The 26,251-nt window shown below is 35.4% G+C and overlaps 1 protein-coding gene across 6 annotated transcripts in view; it reads right to left on the minus strand.

Annotated features, from left to right (window-relative positions):
* The window catches only part of UBR3 (ubiquitin protein ligase E3 component n-recognin 3), a 102,417-nt gene that overhangs the window by 42,648 nt on the left and 33,518 nt on the right, over positions 1-26,251 (minus strand). For 4 of the 6 annotated variants that reach the window (XM_064660898.1, XM_064660895.1, XM_064660894.1 and 1 more), the window contains 15 exons: positions 24,608-24,694; positions 23,954-24,019; positions 23,779-23,868; positions 22,531-22,659; positions 22,382-22,434; positions 21,616-21,749; positions 21,053-21,137; positions 19,507-19,649; positions 16,275-16,371; positions 14,902-15,043; positions 12,626-12,730; positions 11,448-11,621; positions 11,192-11,221; positions 9,436-9,896; positions 5,473-5,561 (listed from right to left, as the gene is read on the minus strand). In XM_064660898.1, coding sequence (XP_064516968.1) covers positions 5,473-5,561; positions 9,436-9,896; positions 11,192-11,221; positions 11,448-11,621; positions 12,626-12,730; positions 14,902-15,043; positions 16,275-16,371; positions 19,507-19,649; positions 21,053-21,137; positions 21,616-21,749; positions 22,382-22,434; positions 22,531-22,659; positions 23,779-23,868; positions 23,954-24,019; positions 24,608-24,694 — 1,885 coding nt within the window. The remainder of the gene's footprint in view (positions 1-5,472; positions 5,562-9,435; positions 9,897-11,191; positions 11,222-11,447; positions 11,622-12,625; positions 12,731-14,901; positions 15,044-16,274; positions 16,372-19,506; positions 19,650-21,052; positions 21,138-21,615; positions 21,750-22,381; positions 22,435-22,530; positions 22,660-23,778; positions 23,869-23,953; positions 24,020-24,607; positions 24,695-26,251) is intronic. The other 2 variants (XM_064660897.1, XM_064660896.1) reach the window with 1 other exon arrangement.

Genomic DNA, 26,251 nt, shown 5'->3' on the forward strand with positions numbered 1-26,251 from the left:
TTTGATCTCTCTAAAATGTCTGTAAAAAGAGATCTAACTTCTATTTCATTAGATACTATACTGAAAACTTAAAACATAGAGAGATTAAGGGCAATGGATATGAATCTCTAGTAAAATCAGATTTGCTAAGATTTGCTGACTGAAACAACAATTAGAAGGAAAAAGTTAACCTGGAGACCTTAAAAATAATTTTAAGATGCTTAGACGTACGTAGTGAATGAAATGTGCAACTTAAATGGGAAGTTTTTATTTTAATATGAAACTGGGACAATATTGTGTGCATTAAGAAAGTAATCAGCTGTGATGCAGCACATGTTTAGGTGTAAACAATCAGAGATGTGGTTGTCTCATGGTCCACATTACTACTTTGTAGGTGCACAGACAGAAAGGTTCAAGGCTAAGGACCAGTTTTGAAGTATCAAAGCCATTGAATTGACACAGCTTTGTTCACATGACAGTTGGTGGTGCTGGTTTTGGGGCAAGCAATTTTAGGTTATGGTACAATCAAAGGTAATGTGGATAGAGCCTTCCTAAATCTTTGTTCGCAAAGCCTAGCCATGACAATCAAAGGTAAGAATTCTTTATTGGCTTGAAAGAAAAGCATCTTAGGACTAAATGATTCTCTCCTTACAGCTCAACGAACACATAGTCAGCCTCTTGATGTAGAATATGAGGGTTCTTTGTTTCTTTCCTAGAAGATAATTTTTCCAAAGAAAACACTTCCTCCCTACCTTCAACCATGCCCTTTATCTCTCTGATTAAGTAGGCAAAGGTATTGGGTAAAGAACCCAAAAACTGTGAGTACAGCAACAGTCCTCATGCAGAATGGCTTTTAGGAGAGCTGCTGTCTTCTGAAAATCCACAAGTTCAGCACAGGAGGCTGCTGCCATAAGGAGAGGTGTGTTTGATGCCAGGCAGTGGATTTCTCTGCTATAAAGAACTCCATGCAATACTCTCACTCACAGGGAAGAATCAAAATTACACTGTTTTAGTAACTATTGATTTCCCAGACATTTATTGAGCGTCACATGAAAATGAACCCCAATCTTCATTGACATGCAGTTATTAACATTGTACACACATCTATCACCATCTAGTGGCAGCCAGATGTACAATGAAAGAAAAAGCACAATGCATCAACTGCAAAACATCCAGAAAACCTAGAAGCAAACTGTAGCACAGAAGGGAGGAGATCAACACTAATGCTACATTTTTGTATTTAACGTCACCTCATAATTGTGTAATGCACACTCATGTACACCTGTGTATCAAAAGCATGACACAAGAATGACGAGTTTCAGCCTTCTTATTTCACTTTCTCAAAAATTTTTTCAATATGACAGAAAATATGCATCCGTTCAATATTTTTCAGACGTGTAGAATACACTGCTGCCTGAATTTATTTTCATTTCTACTCTCCAGAGCTAAGGATGCATTCTGTTACTTCCCCCATCCAGCAAAACCCCAGAACCCAAAGGGCTTTATAAACACAGTAACTATAGTTCACAATTTCTGTTGACCATAGTCAACATTTGTTCTGCTGTATACATTGTGTCAAAGCAGCCCCTTGGCATCAGAGCAACCATTAGTATGCTAATATTGTTTGCCCTGACCCAGCATATATAGTCTCAAGAGATCAGTACCTAATTTATTTTTCTATCTGGGTTCAGAAGATTGAGTGTTAGGAAATGTATGTCACCTTGCACTAAAACTCTGCACTTCTTGTAAACTCTAGCTACAGAACGTTTGCTTGAAGGACAAAATGACGTCCTGCTAAGACACATCATAAGAAAGACACAAAAGACCATCTGCATAATTATCGAGAGGCATTAAAATATTTAAAAGTCACACTGGGCACTTCAGAGACAACAAAACTATGGAAGAAATGAGTGGTATCTTAATAATATTTCTAATTAACGAATTAACTAATTTAAAAAATTTTCACTAAGATGCATTTGGTTAAGTAGTTCAGCAGCTTGTCTGGAAAGTATCATAATATTTCATATTTATAAAATTCATATCACTGTAATTTGTTAAAAGGCTACTGTTAACTTGAGTGATTTATTTTTGTCCTTATCAAGTCCTGCCTGAAGGCAGTGAAGTTTCAAAAATCTCCTGCATAGATTTCCACGTCACAAGATAAACCACAGTCTCACACTTGAGAAAGTGTCCTCAAAGATGTCAAAGCAGCTATAACCGGGAGACTAGAAGGCCTATGGAGTTGAAGCTGTTACAACACATTTTTGACTCTCTAGACATCCTCCTCAGATATTTCAGGAGCTCTATCTGCTGTTCTTCGAATGATGTTTCTTGGGTTATTTTTCTACTTTTTTCGTTTTTCCTGCAGTCAAATAGCTAAAGACAGCACACTGGATTCTGTTCTATCCCAGTTCATTAACATAACTGTTTCTAAATTTCACCTAATTACTTCCAGGCAAGCTTGAATAGCAATGCAGTTCTGCAGATGTCACAGAATATAAATAGAAAGTAACAGGGGGCACAAATGGAAAGTGATACATAATTGGAATTTTTTCTACAGTCATTATGTGAAAGAAAAGGCCAACCTTTATTTTCAGAATCTCAGATGAATTTGTACATTTCAGTTCAAATAAATAAATTCTGCTGGTAAAATGAGACACATTTAATACTGAATAATTAACACAGAACTGAGTAACTTCCTTTTAAGCCATGTTTCATTGCAGCATCCCAACAATCACAGAGGAACACCTCAGAGATTAACAGTGGCTCTGTGCAGTTTAACCACCACCTTGGCAACTATTAAGTATATGGAGGTTTAATAAAATAATCTTTAAGCTTTGGCTATTCTCCATTATTCCTCCTATCACCTTCTCGACACATTTATATTCAGAGTATTGTCAGTCTTCTATACTGTCAATAGAAAGGTAGTACGAAATTTTCAAGTGTCATATCCAAAAACAATTATATCAGTTCTCACATTTTATGACTGAATCACATCTGCTTTTCATAGATGAAATTTCAAAAGATGATAATAATGATTTGCTCAAATGACACCAACTGAATCAGTGATAAAGTGAGGGAGCTGAAGCCTCACCATCCCTGCATTTGGCAGTGTTATTACAGTTACAACAAATGATCAAAATGAAGAAATAAGCCTACTGGCAAACTTCAATCTATAATAAAAGTAACAAGTAACAGAGTTTGAATATGTGAGGGGGAATCTGTATTAACCAACTGATTTTAGCATGAAAAGATTTTTTTGTTTGTTTTAAAACAGCTATTTCAGCACAGCTATGCTACAATTGAGAGTAAATCTATGAATTACTTACAGTAGTTTTAAACTGAATCACTCCTGAAAGACTAGTTTCAGAATTCTTATCATGTCTTGTGTTTTAAACTTAGCGCAACAACAGTTTCTGCAACTTTTTCAATAATTTGCTGTAACACATAGAGACTGCATTTACAGCCAAACAAATCACTTTGGTTAAACAAACTGAAGAAAATATTCCTGGCAAAAATTAATCTGGATTTTTAAATAAACCTCATGCACTATAACAGAATATGTACTTCCTTTCTGCAAGCTATTTTAATGCCAGTCTGAACATAAAAGCTAGTTAATACTGGACTATAGTATTACTGCAATGCATTTTCATAACAAACTCAGAAAATGGAATGACAACCTAGAAGACACTGAGAACAGTTAGTGATAAAGTGAGTAATTATTCAGTTAACAAAATGCCTGGAATTCTATTAACTTGTGGCCAAGGAATGTCTGTATGCACAATAACTTTACAAAAATGTATTCCAGTAAGTTGACCCTATCTAGTGCCGTGCATGACCTTGTATAATTGACAATAAACACTAGATTTTAAGTTAAGATATCTGAAGTTATTAATTCTTTAAATACTAGGAAGCAAACAATTTAAGCGTTGCATGCCCAAGAACATTTTAATGCACAACCATAAACACAAAGGCCCAGGTCTGCCTGGTAGAGAAATTAAGGGTTCTTTTTAATACTAAGTAAAAGCTAGATATACCCAGTCCTTCACACAAATAAATGCTGCTTAATTGACTGATTTAACCAGCATGATTGATCCACAGATCAAAGCAGTTCTCTTAAACATAGCTTATAAAACTCGTGCATGAAAGTATTTATGCATATTTATGTATATATGCAAATAGGGCTATTGATAGGTGTATATATAAAGGTACATCTGATTTAATATATAAAACACATCAATTTCAAAGTTGCAATACGAAGAATTCAAAATATAGGTGACTGAAGAATCAAAGTTTCAAAGTTACTTTCAATTAGCCATGACTATATAAAGACTTAATTTTTAATAAGTAGAACTACAAAGCTCTTCTTCCCTTCCTCCTTACTTCAACAATTAAAAAGAAATAACTACCCATTTAATGAAGATGACTTACAACACAAAGTCCACAGAAAAAAATTAGTGTATTGCACACCCTCCAAACATAACATCATATATATAGTGATTTATTTCATAGAATCATAGAACAGTTCGGATTGGAAGCAACTTTAAAGATCATCTAGTTCTAATTCCCCCACCATAGGCAGGGATGCCTTCCACCAGACCAGTTTGCTCAGAGCCCCATCCATGACTGCTGTTATCCAAGATCTTAATAAGTATAAACAAATACATCATCTCAGCAACTTATGAACTGAAAGGAAGTTAGAAATTTCAAAAGCCAGACTTTCCCAGCAAATACAGTTGGCAAAATATTTGTAACCATTGCTTAAACTCAAATCAAAACTACATAGCAGATGATACTTGATTAAGGGGAGGGGAGAGATTCCTGCTTTTTCTTATCTTTCAGAAGTGCTAATTTTCAATTAAGTAACCCAGATGACAAAAATATTTTCCGTTCCTCAGTTAAACACAGACTAATCAGCATTATGCTCTTCTACACAGTAGATTCTCAAGAAAAACAAGAGCTAATTCTGCTCTAAAGCCTGTACATGAAATAAAATAAGTTATCACTTATAGCAACTGAAGTGATTTAAAAATTATGCATTCCTTAAATCTATAAATATATTGAGGCTCTAAAAAGAAAGAATCTTAAATTTTCTTATGAAAGAAAATACAATCTTTAAGAGACAAACTAATTTTGGAACGTTTTATATTAAAGGTATATACTTTAAAACATCACACATTTCATCCACTGTGTATTAAGAAAAATGGGAATAAATTTATGTCCCACAGATTTAATCTATTCTTTAGCATATGTATTCGCTAATATCTGTCCTATAAAACATAAGTTTAAGCCTCTTAAGAAGTATTTAGTATACAGGCAGATACAGAAGTGGAATCTGAAGGGAGGGTTTTCTGTTTGGTTGGAGTGGTTGATGGTTGGGGTTTTTTCGTGTGTGTGTTTTGTTTGTTTTTTAAACTGTTGGAGTAAAAATCTTAATACCTAACATAGGGCAAAAGGGAAAAAAAGCAAACAGTCAACCACACAAAAACTTACCAACATCCATGGCAGTTTCCATGAAGCTTTTCTGCCTTGAGGCAAATTCAGCCAACAGTTTCTGCTGCCTTTCTCTAGCCTTCTGTCGTCTGAGTGAAAGAAGGGGGGAAGAGTTAAAAAAAAATATATTATAGAGTGAAAAAAATACTTTATAAATGTCAGGCTGACTACAGTTACCATCTTAAATAATCACTCAAAATTCAGGATTTCTGTAAATAAAGGAATAATTTCCAAGCCTAAAAAAAGAATTTCTTGCTTTAAAAAGTGGAGTTTAAGAAATCAGTGTTATTTTGAGTGTGAAAGATAGGAATAAAATCCTGTCCTAAAACACCCTTCAGAAAACCAAAGGATCTTCTAACAGACTAGGACACAACATTTTGAGAAAAAGAACCCAAGACCTTATTTCTGAAACTTTTTTTTCTGTTACGCATGGGAAGAACAACAGAGTGGAATAACTGTTGTACAAAAACAAGTACTGCTGTGTGCAACCAATGTTTACAAGCTAATAAAAATAATAGCCTACCTCGCTCCCTTCTTTATCAAGCTTGATGGCAAGAGAAACAACTACAGATAATTTCTTTTCCAGCTAAGGCTCCTCACAGTGGTTCTTTTTCCCCCACCTCCACCCAAGATACTGGTCACCAACAGCTTTTATACCTGGACTTAAAGAAGCTTGAGATTGCACCCAGATTAAAACCCCTTATCTCTGTGGAACCAAGTTGACTTGACTAACTTTTTCCTCATTGTTTATCACAGCTCTGAATTTATAAATGGAAGACATTAGAGACTTATGCTTGGCTACCCTTCTATTTAAACTGTATTAGTGACCTGTACAAGGTTATATGACCAGCTATATAACTCCCCAGATAAACATATACTGCAGTGGATAGAGGAATATTGATGGATGTAAAAAGAGAAAGAAAATAGACACTCATTCTCCTTAATTTGGCAAGAGTTTACATGCAAAATGGAAGAATGGAAGTGGGAAAACCAAACAAAACTCCTATACCACAGCTGCTCACCACATGGAACATGCAAACACCTACAGGCCCCACGGCTGGTGTGATAATGCAGCACTCCCCAGTGCAGCTATGGAACCTCTATCACAGCCACATGTTCTGCACACCAGCATTTCCAATGAATTTCTTCCCCTGTTCAGAGATAATTCAGATAACTAACACGGGGTTTAAAAACAGCACTTGGCATCTGATATGCTGATGGGTGAGTCATCTTCAGTCTCCAGCACTGATTATCAGTGTCCTGGCACAGGAACAGGCACGCACAGGCCCACAGTAGCCTCACATACTGTACTCTCTTATCCTGAGGTGGCCTGTTTATAAGTCAAAGCTTCTAACTTGTTTTCTTAATGCCCCAAATACCTCTGCCCATCTATCTGTTACATTGTACAGTCACCATTTCTAAAAATAACTTCTATTTACAACAACACTAAGATTCATTATACTGAGGATCAGAGCAGGGCATTCATTAGATCTGGTTTTATTTATTTCTCCCTGGAAATTTCTCAATATACACCTTGACTAAAAGCAGAGTGACTGTAAATAGATGCCTTTAATAAGAAGACATAAACAGACTCTGACAGATTCAGTACAGCTCAGTAATTTTCCATGATGGCCCATGGGAGTATGACACTGCAATTGAAAAAATACTGCAAGCAGCTCAAGCTTGCTTCTAGTTCTGTATTTCAGTTTCTATGGCAACAATTCATTGCCTGAGTGATACCAAGTTCATCATTATATGTTGAAGTAACCAAAAAGGGTGATCATTTAACATGCACCATCTGCTCGGTCTTCACTGACACAAAACTGGATTTGGGGGGAAAATTAAAACAAAACAATCAAAAAAGTAAAAATTGCAGCCTGACTGCATGAACACCATCAGCCCATGAGTTTAGTCATTTTAGTTACCATGCTGTCCACTAATACCACTAAAAATTTGGGAATAAGATAATAATAATTCAGAACAAAGAACGGAAAACATTTATTTTCATCATTACATTAGCCCCTGACCTTAACTGAAAACTTAAAGTGCCTCCAACAGATCCCTGAAAATATCACATCCTTTATAGAGGGAAAGGAAACACCTCACCTGTTTTCTATATGAAAAGTTACTTGTTTCATCGATTCTTGTGCTTCTGTACATAAATCTAGCACTACTGAGTACCACAATACTGATTAGGTGTCCAAGATATAGCTGTGTTTTATCTAAAGCAGCCATTCATTGTGTCTTTCTCTGATAGACAATTTTACATGCTAAACCTTGACTGTTTCTCTCATTTACTGAACTATTACAAGGGATGTTGAAACTATTAACTAAACACTGGCAAGAAAACAATAATTTTACTTTGTAAAGTATGTAACACATGAATATATTAAATCTATTTTTCATTTTTTTGTTATGTGTAATTTTCAAGTACAGTGTAGGTCCTGGACATATCTGCAAGAATTTAATGATAATATTATTTTCAAATAAATAAAAATAGCAGGATAAAAAAAGGTAATCCAGAAAACAACTGAGTCAGATGGCTGCATATTTCTACCCAAATTTCTAGATCCATACTCATATAGTTTGGTTACATAAACCATTCAAAATACTCCATGAACAAGCACTCAATCATCTCCTTGTCCATCCTAGCCTGTGCTCTGTCTCTGCTTTCGTTAATGTGGTAAGTACTCTGACCTGAACCTTCTATGCCCCAACCTTCTAACACTATTCCTGTCCTCTTGCTTCAAATACCACATTCCAGTCTTTTGCACTGACCAGTAGTCAGTCTCTTCCCACTGCCCTACTCCAGACTCCTACTCTTCTTTCCAGCTGACTCTATCACATCCCCCAAATGCCAATCTCTGTCTTACTCATGCCCTCCAGACATTTCCATTCTTGTTCTACATTCTTCTTCTCCTATCGACTCTCAAGACCCCATTCTTCCCGAGATTTTCATTAAATTTTTTTTCACTTGCTACTTTCCTCTGAATATTTTTGTCCTGACAACCCAGTTCTTCTCTAACATCCCCAGTTGCCAGTTTGAGTCTTCTCACATCAGCTATTCACTTGACCTGGCATTTGTCCTTTGCTCACTAGTACATTGATCAGAAGGCATAAGGTTTCTCCTTCTAGTCCCAGTTTCAACACTGCTCCTACCAGTCCTAGTTTTCACCTCTACTTCTAAGATCTAGTTGCTGTCCTCTAGGCATTTGAACTAGTGATTCCTCTTCCCTAGGACTCTCATGGCAATACAAGCTTTGCTGACAACAGGAGAGAAGCAGGCTCTCTGCATTCAGTTTCAATACTGCCAGTGCTCTGGGGGCTCTCAAGACTCATTATGCCCCAACCTCAACCTCAAAACTGTCCAAGCTTTTTCCCCAAAACATTTCAGCCCAAGACAGACAACTGGCTTGCAGGTTTTCAGGACACATAATAAGATAATATGAATTTATTAAAAAAAAAAAAAAAAAAAACCTACAAAAAAAAATTAAAAACATACTTTTAAAATTGAATGGCTCGGACAAGCAAAAAAGGTAGAATTACCAACCCCAAATATATTAAACAAAGGTCAAAAACAATCATGGTGTGATGTGTGCATATGAATGAACAGACAACACAAATAAAAATTCTAACTCATCTTAAGGTTAAGCCACAAAAACTAACACAATCTTAATTCTACACCTTTGTATACACGAGCAGTATATACAGCAACATAAAGGGTCAGCATGTGTATCACACCAAATTATTATGAAAGTTTTCTAATTTAAAGATCTAAAATACAAGGTGCAGATCCCACCCCAGTATCTATGTAAATCATGTATATTTAAAATGGATAAAGAAAACTGTAGAATTAAGTTATTCCTTTAATATGTAATTCATGCAAAAACCTAGAGACAGATCAATCAACAGATGCACAACACACAATTTCCTACTGCCTCTTTACTTTGTTATTAATGTTACCTTTCTTCTTTATCCAAAGTTTTCTTCTCTGCAGAACTAATCTTTTTTGGTGGGACAGGAGGTGTCACCTTCCTGCATATCTCTTCGATTATACGTTTATTCAATCTGCTCTGTACAGCAGCTTTCAATAAAATTCTTTCTACTGCCGTCATTCCATCACCGTGAGAGTATCTTGGAATTTCTGGGTGGACTAAAACATCCACATCATCCAGCCACGGAGGATAGTAAGAGTTTTGTTTTCCTGAGAGTTTGTGATGCAATTTAATCAGCAAGGACAGTATGCTTTCCTTGACTTCTAGAATGGCTGTGGTTAGCTGTGGAGTTGCACCAGGTGCTGACCATTTCATGGACGTTTTGGGCCGAACCACCTGATTTGCCTCACTGGTGTTCCGATTGATGATCTCCTGAAATTTCTTCCTACGTTCTGCGACCAAACTGAACACTTGAGCTGTCCCCGAATTCTTGGGAAAAATCATAACGATTAATTTGCAAAAATACAATAAACAACATACATTCACAAAACCTTAGAAAATATTTTAAGCTAGGAGGAAAAGCACAAAACTTAAAAAGACTCCTCTCCCCTCCCAAAACGTACTGAAAATTAGGACAGCAAAATACTAAGCCTGCATATCATATTTTGATACAAGTCTGTTATATGCAGCTGCATAAAAAGCCAAGTACAAAACGGAAATATCCATACCAAAACAACTAACAACTGGTTTTGTCTGTTCTCCAAGTAATATTTCCTTAGTTTTTTTACAATAGTAATTTCAGTATCTTTATGTCACTTAAACGTCTTTATTGAAGTCTACAGAGCACTGCTGTAAAACGTAACTCCTAATGCCACACAGGTGAACACACATCCCCATGGCACTGTCCATTTTCTGTGGATTTATGAGCTGAGATCCAGAAGCCACATACCCATATTGGCAAGCAGAACTTGATATGATGATTGCAGCTACATTAATGACAGAGCCCATTCAGATTTCTCCATCTTATACTGCTCTTGCTTTCAGTACTAAATTAAGGATACATATGCTGAACCCATAGCAGAAACACGTTACTCTCTCCCTCTCAGAAGGCTGGGCAGTTAAGAGAGATCAAATACTTCAGACATCAAATATAAAAATGGGATTCTGACAATTCTCTCACCTACCTTTATATTTTAATCTATTTCATATCCCCTCCCTACTTTAGATTTTGTCTATTTTTCTGACATTAATGTGCAAAAAAACCACAACGTTGTATTTCCTTACATCTGGCATACAATCCTGACACCAAAATTATATCATCTACTGGCTATAAATCTTTCAGGATCCCACCATTTACGTATTCATTTTTTTCAAAACAACAAAAAACCGCTACTAATCATTTCAAATGCACTTTCAATGTAAGGTTAAATTTACCTAGATTCAAGAAAGCTAAGACTATTTTATATTATTGAATGTTAGTAATATGTTGGCGAGACAAAGCAGGCCTAAACACAGAGCTCAAGCAGTATGCCATCAATGACACTTGATATTTGATAGAAAGCTTTTATTTCAAAATACGTATTAAAACTGTAAGGTCATTTTGTTGCTTAAAATCTACTACCTAAGATTACCATCAAGAACATGAAAAAAAGCACAAGTTCTTGCAATATGAATTTAAAAGGAATTCAGGAAAATTAGAAGATTCCACTGAATGTTAAGATGAGCACAATTAAAGCCACGTTGCTAGTTAATTGCTTAGGAGAACAAACTGCACACAGATCTACCTCTCTCTGGAGGCTCTTCCGCCTTGAACTCTGGTAGATTGAGGATAAAAAAAGTCATTAAATATATCATTTGGAAAGAGGTAACATTTGAAATAACTTCTATTTCTGCTATCAGTACACTTAGGAAAAATTACCAAAGGAAAAGGAATACCCCAAGAAATTGATAAAAACGGTAACAAAAATCCTACCAAAAAAGCCTAAACAGGCAACAACTTAATCTAGTCTAGGGAAAGGACTAGCATTTGCATATACTTACTTGTGATGAAGCCAAACCATCAGAACTCGTACTTGCAGGTGGTTCCCTCTTCACCTCTGGAGCAGTTTCTGGTACTCTTACTCGGACGTAGTTAATGAAGTGACGCATGTTAGAAACCAAGTTACTACCTGGAAACCAACTATCATGGCAACGCTCTTGTCCACCTGCAGATTCCTAAAACAATTAAAAAAACCCTAGTATACTTTCTCTTCTGTTTTAAAATAACTTGTGTTGCTTTTATAACTGTATTAGAGGCCATCATCTCTCCATGAGATAGGAACAGTATGTTGAACATCATGTAACTCAATGAAGCCAATATATCTCTTAAAAATTATGACTGTGGTCCATGAGGACCACAGGGCTGATAAATACATGAATTTAAATACTTGATTTGAATATAATCAAATACAGCCATAAGTGCTAGCTAGCAGAAGTAGAAGGAGCTATGGAGTGTAATCCAAAGCCATACAATCTAAGATTAATACAAAAAATCAGAACTGTACAGAAGTCAATCTCTGAAAAAAAAAATGTGGCAAATCGTTAGACATAAAAGCAACATTAAATATAAAAAAAATTATGGAAGTCAGATAACAGAAGGGAATCTGAAATCACAAAAATGACTCTTTATATTCAAATTCTCATCAAAAGTAGAGTTAAAATTCTGGCTAATTCACATATTTTAGAAGATACAGATCTTTAGCAATAAAGGTTTCAGTTGAAAAATCTAAAAATTTTAATGATTTTTTGACTCAATAATTTAATTTTTTTTTTTGGTACACAATTTCAAATACTAACCTAAAGAGTTGTAACCATCTAATCAATCTGTGTTGTCAGGCTATTTATATAGAGAAACTGTTGAAAAATGTAACATGATATCATATTCTTCTTCACAACAATATGGAGGTTTTGTTTTTGTTTGATTGTTTTGTTCGTTTTTGGTGGGTTTTTTTGGGTTTTTTTGTTTGTTTGTTTGTCTGTTTGGTCTTGCTTTTTTTGGTTTTGGTTGGTTTTGGGGGTTTTTTTGGGGGGGGAGAGGTGGTTTGTTTTTTTAAGTTGTTCCCTGTATAAGTAAATATAGATATTTTATTCTAACTCCTATGGTAAAATATTTTTTAAAAATAATGAATCATTAGACAATACCTTTATATTTTAATGAAAAATATGGTATTTATTCTTACCTCTTCATCTGATTCTTGTTCTGGAGAATTTTCCAACCCCAGCTCAATCAAATACAAAACCATGCAAAGCACATGCTCAGATAAATTCTGATGATCCATTAATATCTAGGTAGAAAAACATTCACATCTTAGAAGATTAAAGCTTCAATACATCTAAACTTAAAAAAAAGTGTTCTGAATAATACATTTTGGACTCTTCAGGTTTTATATATTTTCTTTAAGTTGTTTAAAAATTATTCTGAGGTTTAGAAAAAAACTAACCTTTGATCATCACCAAAAATGCAAAATTTAATTTTACATCTTTCCAGTCAGAAAAAACTTGTAAGTTATTCCTAGTTCAAGCTGTGATGTACTTTAACTCCAAAGTGGCAGGTAAAGCTGCACAGACACCACTACTGTGAGCCACATGCCTTCCCTCCCTTTTTCATGTGATCCATCACATAAGGCCTCACAAGGCCCTAGTCCTACAAGTGATGCCTAAATAACTGGGAACCTCAGAGGGTCAATATGAACTTAGTTCACAACAACCTGCACATCATCTTTTTTAGTTACAAATAATAAACAACCTTATCTTTAAATTAATAAATGCCCATATCTTTCTTCTAACACAGCTCTTAATGCATTGAGAGGAAGAACCAGTGCTGCTGAAACTAAAAACCAGGAGAGCTTTCCTCTTGAGAATATTCTGATTTAAAGGAAAGAAAAATGGCAAAAACTTGCAAGTGACCAAAAAGAAGTGTATGAGAAAATATATTTAAAATTTCATTGTAGACAGGCTACTATAAAAAGTTTCAGAGTGTAGCCTAATAAAGTTTTAGATATGACTTCGTTTTGAATGGGAGGAATTTCCTAAGTAGATAAACCCATTAAAAACATCAGAGAGATAAAATCCTTTAAAAAATACATTGTTTTACAATATCTTTTCTAAAAAATGCTTGAGCACCTGAATTAATCAATCCCAACCAAATCTCAGATTATAGAGGTTATTTAATTAAAAAAGGGACTCAGTATTATGTCAATATGAAGAGCATGTGCAATTGTATCAGTCAGAATCAAAAGTCATGCTGACCAACACTTCTGAAAAGTAAACTCATCAAATGTAGTTTACTGTTCTTCTGTAGGAAGTCTCAAAAGTCAAGAGATACAATAAAGGCTGTGACAAATTGGCAAAATTTCACAAATACACCAGACATCATTTAAGCCAACCCCACAGGATAAATCATTATGTATTTTCTACCATCCATAAATCTGGTAGAAAAGCATTTGGCATTTCAGCTAAAACAGCAACCCAGAAATGTTAAGATTCTCAAGATTTAAGTCCTTGAAGGTTCTTGATGGAATAAGAGAAAAAGCAGCCAAAAAAGAACTAATGAGCAAGATAGTAAAAGATAATGCATTCCTTCCCTACTTTCTCCATTTTTGTTCCATATCAAAATATTACTTCATCTTCTACATAATCCCAAGCCCTTCTTTCCTTCAGCAGCATTCCTGTATTACAACAGTTATTTTCTATTCAACAGAAGCTTAACAGGGAAGCAAAATAGTTTTAGGGAAGCTGAGAGCACTTAAAAGCGCACAAAAGGAAAGTCTGCCCAGCAAAGGCACTGCTCAATCAAAGCACTTTCTACAGTCCCTCCTCTGGCTCTGTACTTAGGAAGTGCTGCAGAGACAGATTCCAAGTCCCATTTTCTGATGAATGGACTCTTGAAAAAGGATGCACTTCTCTTAAAGACAGCAGTCAAGTATTGACAACAAAACCAAACACAACTTAAGGACATCAATTAGCCCTAAAAAACAAGTGCTATAACATTGTCAAAAGCCAGAATGTGCCCGGGCAGTGATGTTAGAACCATTTGCAGTTATAAGTCCTATTTGCTCTTGAGGATATAAACCACTGAGGCTGCATATATTTGAACAAGATGCTGATGCCTTAAAACTCTGCAAGGGGAGCCAAAGGAACATCACTCATGCCACTGTGCTCCTTGGGACCGTCATGGAAGAACAATTTGAATCACAACTCTGATGGTTAAGACAGTGTTCCTCAAAGTAGAGGAGGACTGTTCATCCACTTGGGTACCTGACTTAGTGTGTGCATATATGAATTAATCATTCATGAAATAATGGAAGTGGAAGGAAAAAATCTCATACTGGACATAGCAAATAAACAAAAAATTGAACCTGATTACTCTAAATAAACTTTTAAAATCATGTTTCTAAGGACTTTTGTAAAAAATGTGGAAGTAAAAAACCAGACTTAATGAGAATCATGACTGTACCTTGTAAAGAAGTGTGAAGAGCACGATGTGCAGGGTTTTACAGTGCAAAAGCTTTATGAGACCTTTGTAACTTGGGTGTAGTGGTGTTCTCTTCTTGTACGGAGGCCATGGGTTTCCAGGGAATTTACCACTTTGCTTTAAACTGTTGAAACAAATGTTAAATGTTGAAAATGTTTCTACATGTGCAATATTGCAAATCTACAGTGCAATAATGTAGACAACTGCCACTGCTACAGATATCCTGCATTCTTATTGTTTAGACCGACATTATAATGATAAGCATTTCTAAGCCATTTAATATATTTAAGTAGCATTCCAAAAAGATCAAACTGACTCCAGTGTTATTTTTCTGTGGATTACCACTGATGTAAATGACCTTTATTTATAAAGTTAAATGATTTTTTAGCTACAGCTAGGAATTTAGGCATTCCATTTTCATTCTAAGAGGCACACAGAGGAGAGAGAAAACTTGACTGCACCCAAAACCACATTGGTCATGTAACAAAGAAAACTCACACGTGGAGGAATGGGTTATAGGCTATACCAGGAAACGCTACCCATAATTAGCTACAATTGACAGTATCAATGCTATCATATCTGTGAATTTAAAAATTAAATTTTAACTTCAATATGGACCGATACTTCTAATAAGTGGAATCCAGTGCAACAGACAAAGCAATTACTTAGTAGAATACTACCTCACTCACCACAGGGGCAGAGGATTATTTCATTACATTTATTATAAGGGATTTTTAATCTTGATTTTTACTCCCAAGGTGTGAAATAAAAGACAAATCAGCTGAAATACGAATCTGTAAGAGTACACAGCTGTAAGGGACAGAATGTTAAGGAACAGAATTAAGACCATATCATCTTGCTTGTTAGAATTGAAAGAGTTTCACCAGTGTTTTTTCCTGTACATCAGAATTTAATTCACCTATGGTTTCCATCATGAGTGAATACACAGGAAAAAACCAGATTGTCTTCAATACAATATCAAAACACAGGACAGTGTAATATTGCGCTTCATGTACCTAAGTGTAAAATAAATAAAAACAGATAATGCTGCTTTAAATAATTTGTAACTGATTTTTAAACACTACCTTTGGTTAAGTATTTTAGCTGTGACAACATTCACTACTTTCTCTGTGGCACTTCAGATATATTTTTAAATATTTATGGAAGACTAACAGACTAAAATAGCCAAAACCCTGATACTGCCTGGAAATTTGTAGACTATTTACTCCAGGACAAATCTGGGGGGCCTGAAAACACTGACAAAATGATTAGCATTACCAGACAGTGAAAACAAAAAATGTGCTGTGCAATGAGCAACAATATGGTGTTACATTTCTAAAAATGATCCAACTTACAATGCTGTGTATCTGTCCATTGCAGACTGCACATCTCTACGGTAAACTGTTCGAAGTATTACCATGACAGGGTCAAACTCCTTATCCCAAACTTCAGCTGTTATTTAAAAGAAATTACGTGTTAACATTCTTTTTAAAGACATTACATCTTATTCTAAGAGTCTCTTTTTAACTAGCTTTAATTATGTGATTTTCTATTATATAATTATTTCAGCAAACTACAGCAATTTTTAATAACTCTAGTAATACCTACTATATTAATAATTACCACTATCAAGATAGAAAAATATTTCTTGTGAAATTTTGATTTGTTTCAAAACAACAAAAAAATAACTCTATTAAGGCAATAGTTCTTTTCTACTAACAAATTCCCCAAACAACTCTCAAAACACTTTTTCTGTGCACATTTTGTTCTGTTCTTTTTCATTTCCAAGTACATGTAAGAAAAGGTTTAAATTATTTTTCACTTGGTACATGATAAGCACAAGCCCTCTTGAAAATCAGAAGTACAGACTGCAGAGCAGTTAGCAGGTAGATGATATTTTACCATTAAGCATAGTGAACCAAGTGACCTCAAAACCACAATCTTTTGTTCAGTCTTGAAAATGGTTAAGTTTCATATAAAATGATATCTGTGACCAATCCTTTACAAATATGCCTTTGTTTTTTAACTAATACCTATGTGTTATTTTGGCATTAAAATCTAGGTTACATCTGTTTAATTTAGTAGCTTGAAAGTAACATCAGGAGTGGCTTTTCAGAGCAATCGCAGAAAAGTGATCAGGGCCAACACAGAACAGTCTATAAAGAGATCCCATGTAACTGCCTTTTTTTTCTATTTACAAGTTATTAAAAACAAAACTAGGTTTCCAACCTAGAGTCAAAAAAAGATGTTCGTTCTATTAATTGTTTTGAAGTGTTTAGCTCTCATAACACAGCAATGTGAAGGCAAGATTCAATGACCCCAAAAGGAGGAAGAAACCCAGCGGACACAGAATTTTAGCTCCACCAGCAGGAATAACACAACACAACAAGTGCTTACAACATTCTTCCAACTTTTCACAGGCAAAAATAATCAGCTTTGCCACACTTCTGAGATTAATTTTCCCCAGGCAGGAAGACAAGTGGCCTATACTCCTGTATAATGGTCTATACTCTATATATTAACCCCTGCTAAGATTACAGCTCTAGAGAGATCCTCATACGCTGCTGAGAGAGAACACTCAGCATAGTTTCCATTATATATGAAATATGATCAAATTTAGCTTGAGAAACATCCATTTTTTCTGGACAGAGTTAACTACTGCAGTCTGAAATACAGACTAAGTTTGTGTGGGCTGCTAATGCACAATGAGAAGAAAGGACTCAGTGGGGGAGCCATATAGGGAATACTGGAAATGCACACACAGCTCATCGTCAGCACACAAATCTACAGAGAATCAGAAGAACATGTTTTTGGAATTTGGTTTGTTCTGGTTGGTTGGTTGTTTTGGGTTGTTTTACTGATAGTTAATGGAAGCAAAATCTAGGGATCTGTGAATATAAAGTAGATTTCAGCCCCCCCAAATTTAGGGAAACAAGGGATTAGAGGATTAGAGGGAATGGATCTCAACATGACTTGCTTTAACTGTGACAGGCCACAAACTACGATTCTTAAAAGCCAAGGTTTTGAGAACCTATGTAGTCTTATGGAGAGTATGAACACTTAAGAGGGAATAGCAAAGAAAACCATGCCAGCTTTTATTCCTGCAGAAGGCTTTTTTGATTTTTTTTATTACCGTAAGAAGAAGCTATTCTGTATAGTGCTACAAATTACTTCAGTATTTACCGCTATAAATGAGATATTTAACACAGTTTTCCTCTGGAATAAATTGTTTATCTGAAGTTAAAAAAAATCCAAACAAAAAACAACACCCAAATACTGTAATCTAGCGTTAGATTCCCTAAATACAAAGTTTTATAATTAAAAATACCATAATCCATTTCTTTCCTTCAAACTCTGTTATGAAAAATACCAGCATTTCACAACCTCCAAAAATGGGATATGATATAAAGAAATGCAGTTTACATAACATTAAAACAAAGTTATTTTAAATACATAGGTGTTAAGCTGCCTAATTACACATCAAGGAACCTGGATGAATCAATTCTCAAAACTCTGGTTTCTCAAAATTACTTTATCAGTTGTTAACTTGTATAAAAGACCTTTACTGACCAGTCTCACAGTATAAAAGCTGGCAAACAAGTTAGTACAGTACTACTTCCTACATCAACTCCTTTGCCCGCCCCCCCCCTCGCCCTGCCAAAAAAAAAAAAAATCCACAAAAGATTACAAACCAAATGCTTTCAAAATTGTGAAACCTCAACCTTTACAGTTTTCAAGGGAAGGACGCAGGGGAGGAAGGAGTTAAACCCTTTTCAGCTTTGCCATTAGCTGAAGCACAACCAGAGCACATGGAGCATTTCAGATCCCTACAGGCTTATCTGCTCAGTGACAGGAAACAGTAATGGAATGCTAAGTTCTTAAATTCTTTCACTCCTTTCACACCAATGCTGTGTTGAGTCCAATTTCGATGACAAGCTGGTCGGGGAAGACACTTGTCATTTTTGCACTGTATGCATTGTAGAATTATAGAACAGTATTCTATAATCAGCTTAGCCTGAACTTTGTTCTAGACCCTCACTACTGACTGTGGGAAATGTCACAGGATACTAATATTGTTAAGCAAAATAAAATAAAGAATCATGGTATCTTTAATAATCAAAATGTGAAGAAATTCAAAGAAAGTATCTTTGCAACTGACATCTCACTGGTGCTAACAGTTCTAAACTATTGAAAATCAGATTTTTTTTAAATCATATAAATAATTAAGTATGCAGATCAGTAAAATAAAATAATTCTTCAGTTCTCCATTTTCCCTTGTTTTCTGAGGATACCTGAGTAATGCAAAAGCTCATTTTCAGCCTAGATCAAAATGAATTTATTAAAGACTATTGACAGTCTTTAGCAATGCTCTTAAATTTAAGCAGTAGACAATAATGAAAAAGTCAAATAAGTTTTGTGCGGTTTTAGTGGTGGCAGTGGGTTTGGGTTTTTTGTGGGGAGGATGAGGTGGGGTTTTTAACATTGTTTGGTAGGTTTTAAGGAAAAAAACCCACAACAACAGAGCCAAACAAACACTGATTAGGCATCTTACCCGAGTATGCTGCAAGGGAACACAGACTGCCATACCTTTAGGTGTATACATTCCTTGTTGCATGGAACCTCCAGGTTCAAAAACAGGAGCTTTAAAGTCAGCAACAGCTGACAGGACTGATTCAAAGCTTAAACTTCCTGGAATAATACCACTTTTGGGATTGGGGTTTTCTGGAATGTAATGTCTGTGTTAAGGAAAGCAAAATGAACTTAATTGCAGGCCACAGCCATTTTACTCCTCTCTTGACATTTTCAGTCACTCATTTCACACCACGTTTCGGCAGTGCTCTGTGCTTACCACAAGAGGTCTGTATCCTCCAGCTGCTAGGAACCGTAACTGTGACTGAAGAGAAGCAAAGCCTCCTAGCTAGGACAGTAAACTTTTTAAAGCAAGACAATTACTATATGCTTGGCTCAAGACATTAGGTACTTAATGTGAAATAAAACCCACTATCTTTAGTGTATATAAAGTTTTTGCACTTGCCTTTATTTACAAACATTTTGTCTCTCTTCATAGGAAGAATATTTTGCATTTACAGCTAAGGGCAGAAAAAGCAAGTAAATAGCTTGGGATCCATGAACACAAAAAGTAATTCTGCATCTTGGATTGGATAGTTCTCATTTTTGGTAGCAATACTTAACTGACCTACAGACATTACTCCAAAACACGAGTAGCACTTACAAATAAGTAAACTTCTGCTTAGTGAAAAGGGATTGCTTGTATAATGATTCACTTATTTTACATAGTTAAGTGATTCACTTAAGTGAACCATTCTAAGTGATCACTTATTTTACACATCTAAATCTTTGAGTTACTAAGTCATATCATAACAATTAATAATTCTTACTACAGATTTGTAACTCTCGATCTCCTCATTTCCTATCTTTATATTCCTACTATTTTTGCTCAATGCCTACCCCTGGATTGCAAGCTCTTTTATGCAATCATGACAAGCTATTTAATTTGCCTACAGAACCTAATACACTAATAGCAGTAAAACCTGCACATCTGTAATGAGCTGTCTGGGAACATGAACTGTATCCCTGTGCAGGAAGAGCTCCTGGAGTTTGCTACTCTTTCCCCCAGAACACAAGCACTTCACTCCAATGCCAAAGCAACATGCAGGATTGCTATTATTTGCATTTTCGGCTACTGATAACAAAAGCAAATATAGTGTAGACTGGCTGCTTTTTATACTGGCATAAAAATAGCGATATTGAAAGGCTCAAACCCAGATAAAGGTGATGTTTGGCTAAACTTTCTACAAGGTCGTTGGAAAACAGACTTCGTATCTCACAGTTAAAAGACTTCTGCAATGTTAAAAAACATAATAAAAACAGCATTACAGCATTTTGTATTTTAAACTATTTGTAATTTAAACTATTAAAAAGTATAGCATATTCTGTAAGGAAAAAAACGGAGCAAATGCCTTTGCTAACAAGTATGTGCAAACACACCTTTACACAATTTGTTTTAATTACATAAGCTAAAAACATGCTGTTCAAGTTCCAAAATCCTATTACTATTCCAGCACCTGTCATTCTCATTCATGCACATTAGTTAATGTATTCCAAGGATATAAGATCCAATAATGAACTGTGTGTCCTGTCATTCATACAGAGTTGGGCTACCATCTCCGCTCTGAGGATCTCATCATCTGTCATTCCTAGAACAATAAAATTTAAAAAGCCATTAAAATAGCACAATTTTAAAATACACATTCAGTTTTCATTTGACACTAAAAGCATGTCAAACTTGATACAAACTAATATTAAGTAATCATACAGTGCTATAAAAATACAGGATAAAAAGGAGGGAGTGCAAATGTTATGAAAGACAGTCTCAGTCAGAAAAGACAGGTACAAATTAAAACTGCTGTCTTTCTGGAAAAGACAGAGAATCTTCATGTGATCACCTATACAAATCACCCACTTCCATTAAAGCTGTTTTTCTCCGTTATATTGTATCTATTTCTAATCCACAAGCGATTAAAATTAAATAACTGGCAAAGAAGAAACCAAGTGTTGAATGCTCCAAGTTACTATATGGTTGATCAGCTTTAAGGCACCTACTAAGTGCTGCATATAAATGAACATGTTTTAGTGTTATTTACATACAAGTATTCCTAAAGCAGTGATTCTTACCTAAATGTAAACGAAGACTTAACAGAAGGACCAAAAATGTTAAGGCTCCTTCCAGCATGGACCTTTCGTGCTCTGAGTCAAGAACGGTATTTTGATGCTGTGATGCCATTGTTAATAGATCTACCACCTTAAACCTACAGAGCAAACAGTAAAGGCAGAAACATCATTCTCCAACATTAAAACATGAATGTGAAATGTAATATAAACTCAGGATAGCATTCACAATGACCTAAATGAATACAAAGTGAAAAAAATGCAAACAAACCACATGAAAATCTTCTTTTTAAATTTAGATTTTTATTTATCTATGCAATGTGCTATAATGATATTTACTCCTTAAGAAAACACCTTACATTTATGAAGATACAAAAGGTAATGAAAATTAATGTTTTCAAACTCTGATTTATTTTTTTTTCCCCAAAAAGCAGACAGCTTTTCTGTGTCTCTTACTATTGCAGCTCTATTTATCTGCTTCTTCAGGCTGGAGTATCCTAGCATATGAACATGTGTAAAACTTAAAAAACCCTAAAGATGCTCAGAAAAAAAAAGTCTGAAGCTTCATTAAAGCACTGTAAATCAAAAGCCAATCCTGTTTAAAATGAAGAGATACTTCTTTCAGCAAAGCCCTTAGATAAGTGTTCATTTTGGCTAGGCAGAATTGTACCACTGAAGATGTGTATCAGACATGCCCTTTTTCTATCACATTGTATAAATTAGTCAACAGCTAGCACAACATTGAACAAGATCACTCTCCTTTTAACCTTACCTTTCAAAAACAGATGAAATAAAATAATCTGGGTCCAGTCTAGAGGCACAGACCTGTAGAAAGAGAATAAATTAATTTTATTCAATTAATTTAATTCAATATTTGTTGGTAAACAGTATTAGCTTGGCTTCTCAGAAAACATAACTTACTTGTAGCAAGTAAATATCAGGATCAATCATGGAATTGCAGAAATGGGACTGCACGTAAGTCATGGCCTGTCCTTTAATTTGGAGACCATTCCTAACCCACATGTTGCTGTGAATTTCAGAAAGACTTGCCTGTTCAGGGAAAATAAAATAAAAAATTATAAATATATCAGGGATATTCAGCTATTCAATTCAATGTTTAGCAAATCATAAATATATGATTACAGAAACATAAAAATCATAGAAAGGTTTGGGTCGGAAGGAATGTTGGAGATCATTTAGTTCCAACCCCACTGCCATGGGCAGGAACACCTTCCACTAGGACCAAGTTGCTCAAAGCTCCATCCAACCTGACCCTGAACACTTCCCAGGGATGGGGCAGCCACATCTTCTATGGGCAACCTGTTCTAGTGCCTCACCACCTCACAGTAAAGAATTTCTTTGTGATACCTAATCTAAACTACTCTTTGTGATACCTAATCTAAACTACTCTCCTTCAGTTTAAAGCCATTGGCCCTTGTCCTGTCATTACATGTCCTTGTGAAAAGTCTCTCTGCAGCTTCCTTGTAGAATCATAGAATAGTTTGGGTTGGAAGTGACCTTTAAAGGTCATCTAATCAAACCCCCCTGCAATGATCGGGGACATCTGACAGATACCACACTTCAATATGAGAGCACATTTCAGACAACAAAAGTAATCAAAGCCAAATGAAGTGATTTATACATGAGAAGTACTCAAAAAATGAAGATATTGTGGTTATAAAGAGGTTAGATCTAAAAGCAGTGATTAAAAATACTGCTCACTGTCACTTATATACAAATAAATCCAAATTTGTAAATAAAAATAAATTGCAGAGTGCATCCATTCTTGAACTCAGTCTGAGTTTAAAATTAGAAATTTTCAGATTCGTGTTTCTTTTCAACTTGCACTCCATTCTATTCACATAACAGTTCTATGTTTTCAAAGGGTTGGTTCTTCCTACCCTTTTGGAAGTGCTATAGTGAATATTATTATATACCTCTCAGAGTATGATAACTAATGCCACATATTTAATTTTGGAGATATGAAGAAGAAAAAAAAAGTTTATCTTATACTCAATATTTTCTAGTTATTATTGTCACATATAGTTATTTTGACATTCCACAATTAAGACATGCTTCCCTTTGCTAAATACTTCTGAATATACTTAAATGACTAGGGTTAAAAGAATCTAACAGCAACTCTTTTTTCTGTGTGTATTCTGTCCATACCTGAATCTGAAGCGGGTGAATCATTAGTTTCATCAGCATCTCCTGATCTGGCAAGATAGTATCCAGATCTAGTTCTTGGCATTTGACAGCCTAGAAACAAAAGCAAGCACACACTGTACTGAATGATCACATTCGACAGGGAACTTCCATCTGTGAGACTACAACATGTGCTTACCTTACTTAAAAACATGGCAAAGTAACGGTGCAATGGCAAATGGAAAGTAACTTGGTTAGGAGCTGGCTGAAAAGTAAAATAAAGGTATTTTAATATAATATATTGAAAAAACCAAACTTACAAATGTCTTTGTCACAACCACCAAGGACAGTATCTTGGCATGTCTTCATTTGATGGACTTTCCACTATTACTTCATTCCCCTGCCTTTCTGACTATTCAAGTTCTCCTTAGACAGCTGTAGCTTCTCTCTAAGTCCCCAGTAGCCAATGGCACTCTGAGGTGTTTGAGAGTATTGCCTGATAACTGCAAAGCTGCTCCCACTACCACAGCACAACAGGACTTCTCTTTTGTCATTGCTTCAGCTCTTCATTCAGCACAACAGCAGTGTATCAACAGCAGTGCTTTTAAAACTCATACAGCTTAACATTGCACCAACAAATCTAAGTCACCAAGACTCTACAAATAAAGGATCCTAGGATATAACATTGCAACTATTAAGTACAAACTCTAATTTCAGCAAGGCAATCCTTTTTTGATCACTACTTTGAGCAATGACTTAATTTAAGGGGAGAGTAGGGGGCAAGAAGTATATCACCTTTGAAATTTAATCAGATTTTCACAGTATTTTGCTTATATTCACTAAGGATATTTACCTCATCTACAAAGTTGATAGCATCAAACCAGTCCTGAAGCGCTTCGAGGCAGTATCTGACAACATTCCGTGTGTATTCCTGTGTTTCCTGCAGTTAAGAGAAACCAACACACTACATGAGCCAAAACAGCTTTAAGTAAGTATCATTGTTTCCCTACTACAAATACATCTGATTATTTCAAGAATATTTTTACAGAAACATTAAGGTTGGGAAAGACCTCCAAGACTATTGAGTCCAACCCAAAATGCTACAATACCACAATACTGCATAGATTTTAACAGTAAGCAAACCTTGTTATGACTGTATGATGCAACTCTATAACAATGCCATAAAACTACATTATATTTCAGGTTAAATCCTGTATTTCAAGACTAGAGCTGTACATTGCCTTCCAAGAGAGAAGCAGCAATGTGCAAAAAGAGAAGGCAGAAGGGGAGCTAAACCAAATTGCTGTGTGATCAGCAGAACTTGCAGAGTTTAATTTCTTAACAGATTTTTCCTTTAATCTTCCCTTCCCCCTAAACAGACTCCAGACTTGCCTCATGCTCTCAGGGCATCTATGACACGCTTCTTATGCAAAAACCAGCAGTGCTTAGGCCAGCCAGAAGCTGTGCAAATGCCGACTGGCTCAGTCAGACACCTTTTCTCATCAGGAAATACAGCAGCCACGCTCCCATCCTGTTGCTCCACCCTCTGTAGAGGGGCCAGGCTCTGCAGGTTTTCCCTATCCTGTGAGATATGAGCTGTAATCTCTTCCCATCCATCAGGTTTCACTAAATATGTACAACAATTAAGCTATGAAATTTCTAGAACATTTTCAGATTTTTTGAGAACAACCAAAAGATTCAAATGTGGCTGAGGACATGACTGACAAGACAACAGGTGGAGCAAGGAATCTTACAGGTCTTAAAAAAAAGGCAGACCATCCCATCCCAAAGCAAAAAAGAAAGGAATATTGCAAAAAGCCAGAAGTTGTAATTCAGTTTTCAAGAGCTAATGTAGACTCAAATTGATACATTCATAATGTATCAGTATAACTTACAACACAGAAAGGCCTGGTTTTAACTTTTAAAATCACATGGTACGCTTGGGCACATTTTTTTACTGCACAGTTCAATTCAAGTATTACTGTCCCATGGACACTATCAAGCATCTCAATAAGCTAATTCCAAATATAAGTATTTTTTCATAGGAAAACAGTAAAAAGTGCGTTTTATATGTTAATTATCCCTAAAAGCTGATGGATTCAATTTTTGCTATTACTTACAGTCTAGCAAATAGTAACAAGTTTTTGCTCTAGTTTGGAGACAATAAGATGTCAAAACCTAAGAGGCTTTCACCTCAGACTGATAGTAAAACTACACAAACCCATAAATTACTCCATCCCTCATTATAATGAAGTGTGTGTTTGCAGACACAATCAACATTATAATCACATTAGGACAACTTGTGTATCTCCTTTCCCACTGAACAAAGGCAGAATGACTCAGAGACATGTTATCAAGTTCTTCATCAGATCAAAGTTATTCCATATGTACAGTCACATGGAATGACTTGTACACATCCTGAACTTGTAGTCCCCGTACTGGAGACAGTAAATTAGGTTCAAGCATGAATTATACACAGAATCCAAGCTCACTGAAG

This window comes from Pseudopipra pipra, chromosome 7, assembly GCF_036250125.1.
Source record: "Pseudopipra pipra isolate bDixPip1 chromosome 7, bDixPip1.hap1, whole genome shotgun sequence".
Classification (NCBI taxonomy): domain Eukaryota; kingdom Metazoa; phylum Chordata; class Aves; order Passeriformes; family Pipridae; genus Pseudopipra; species Pseudopipra pipra.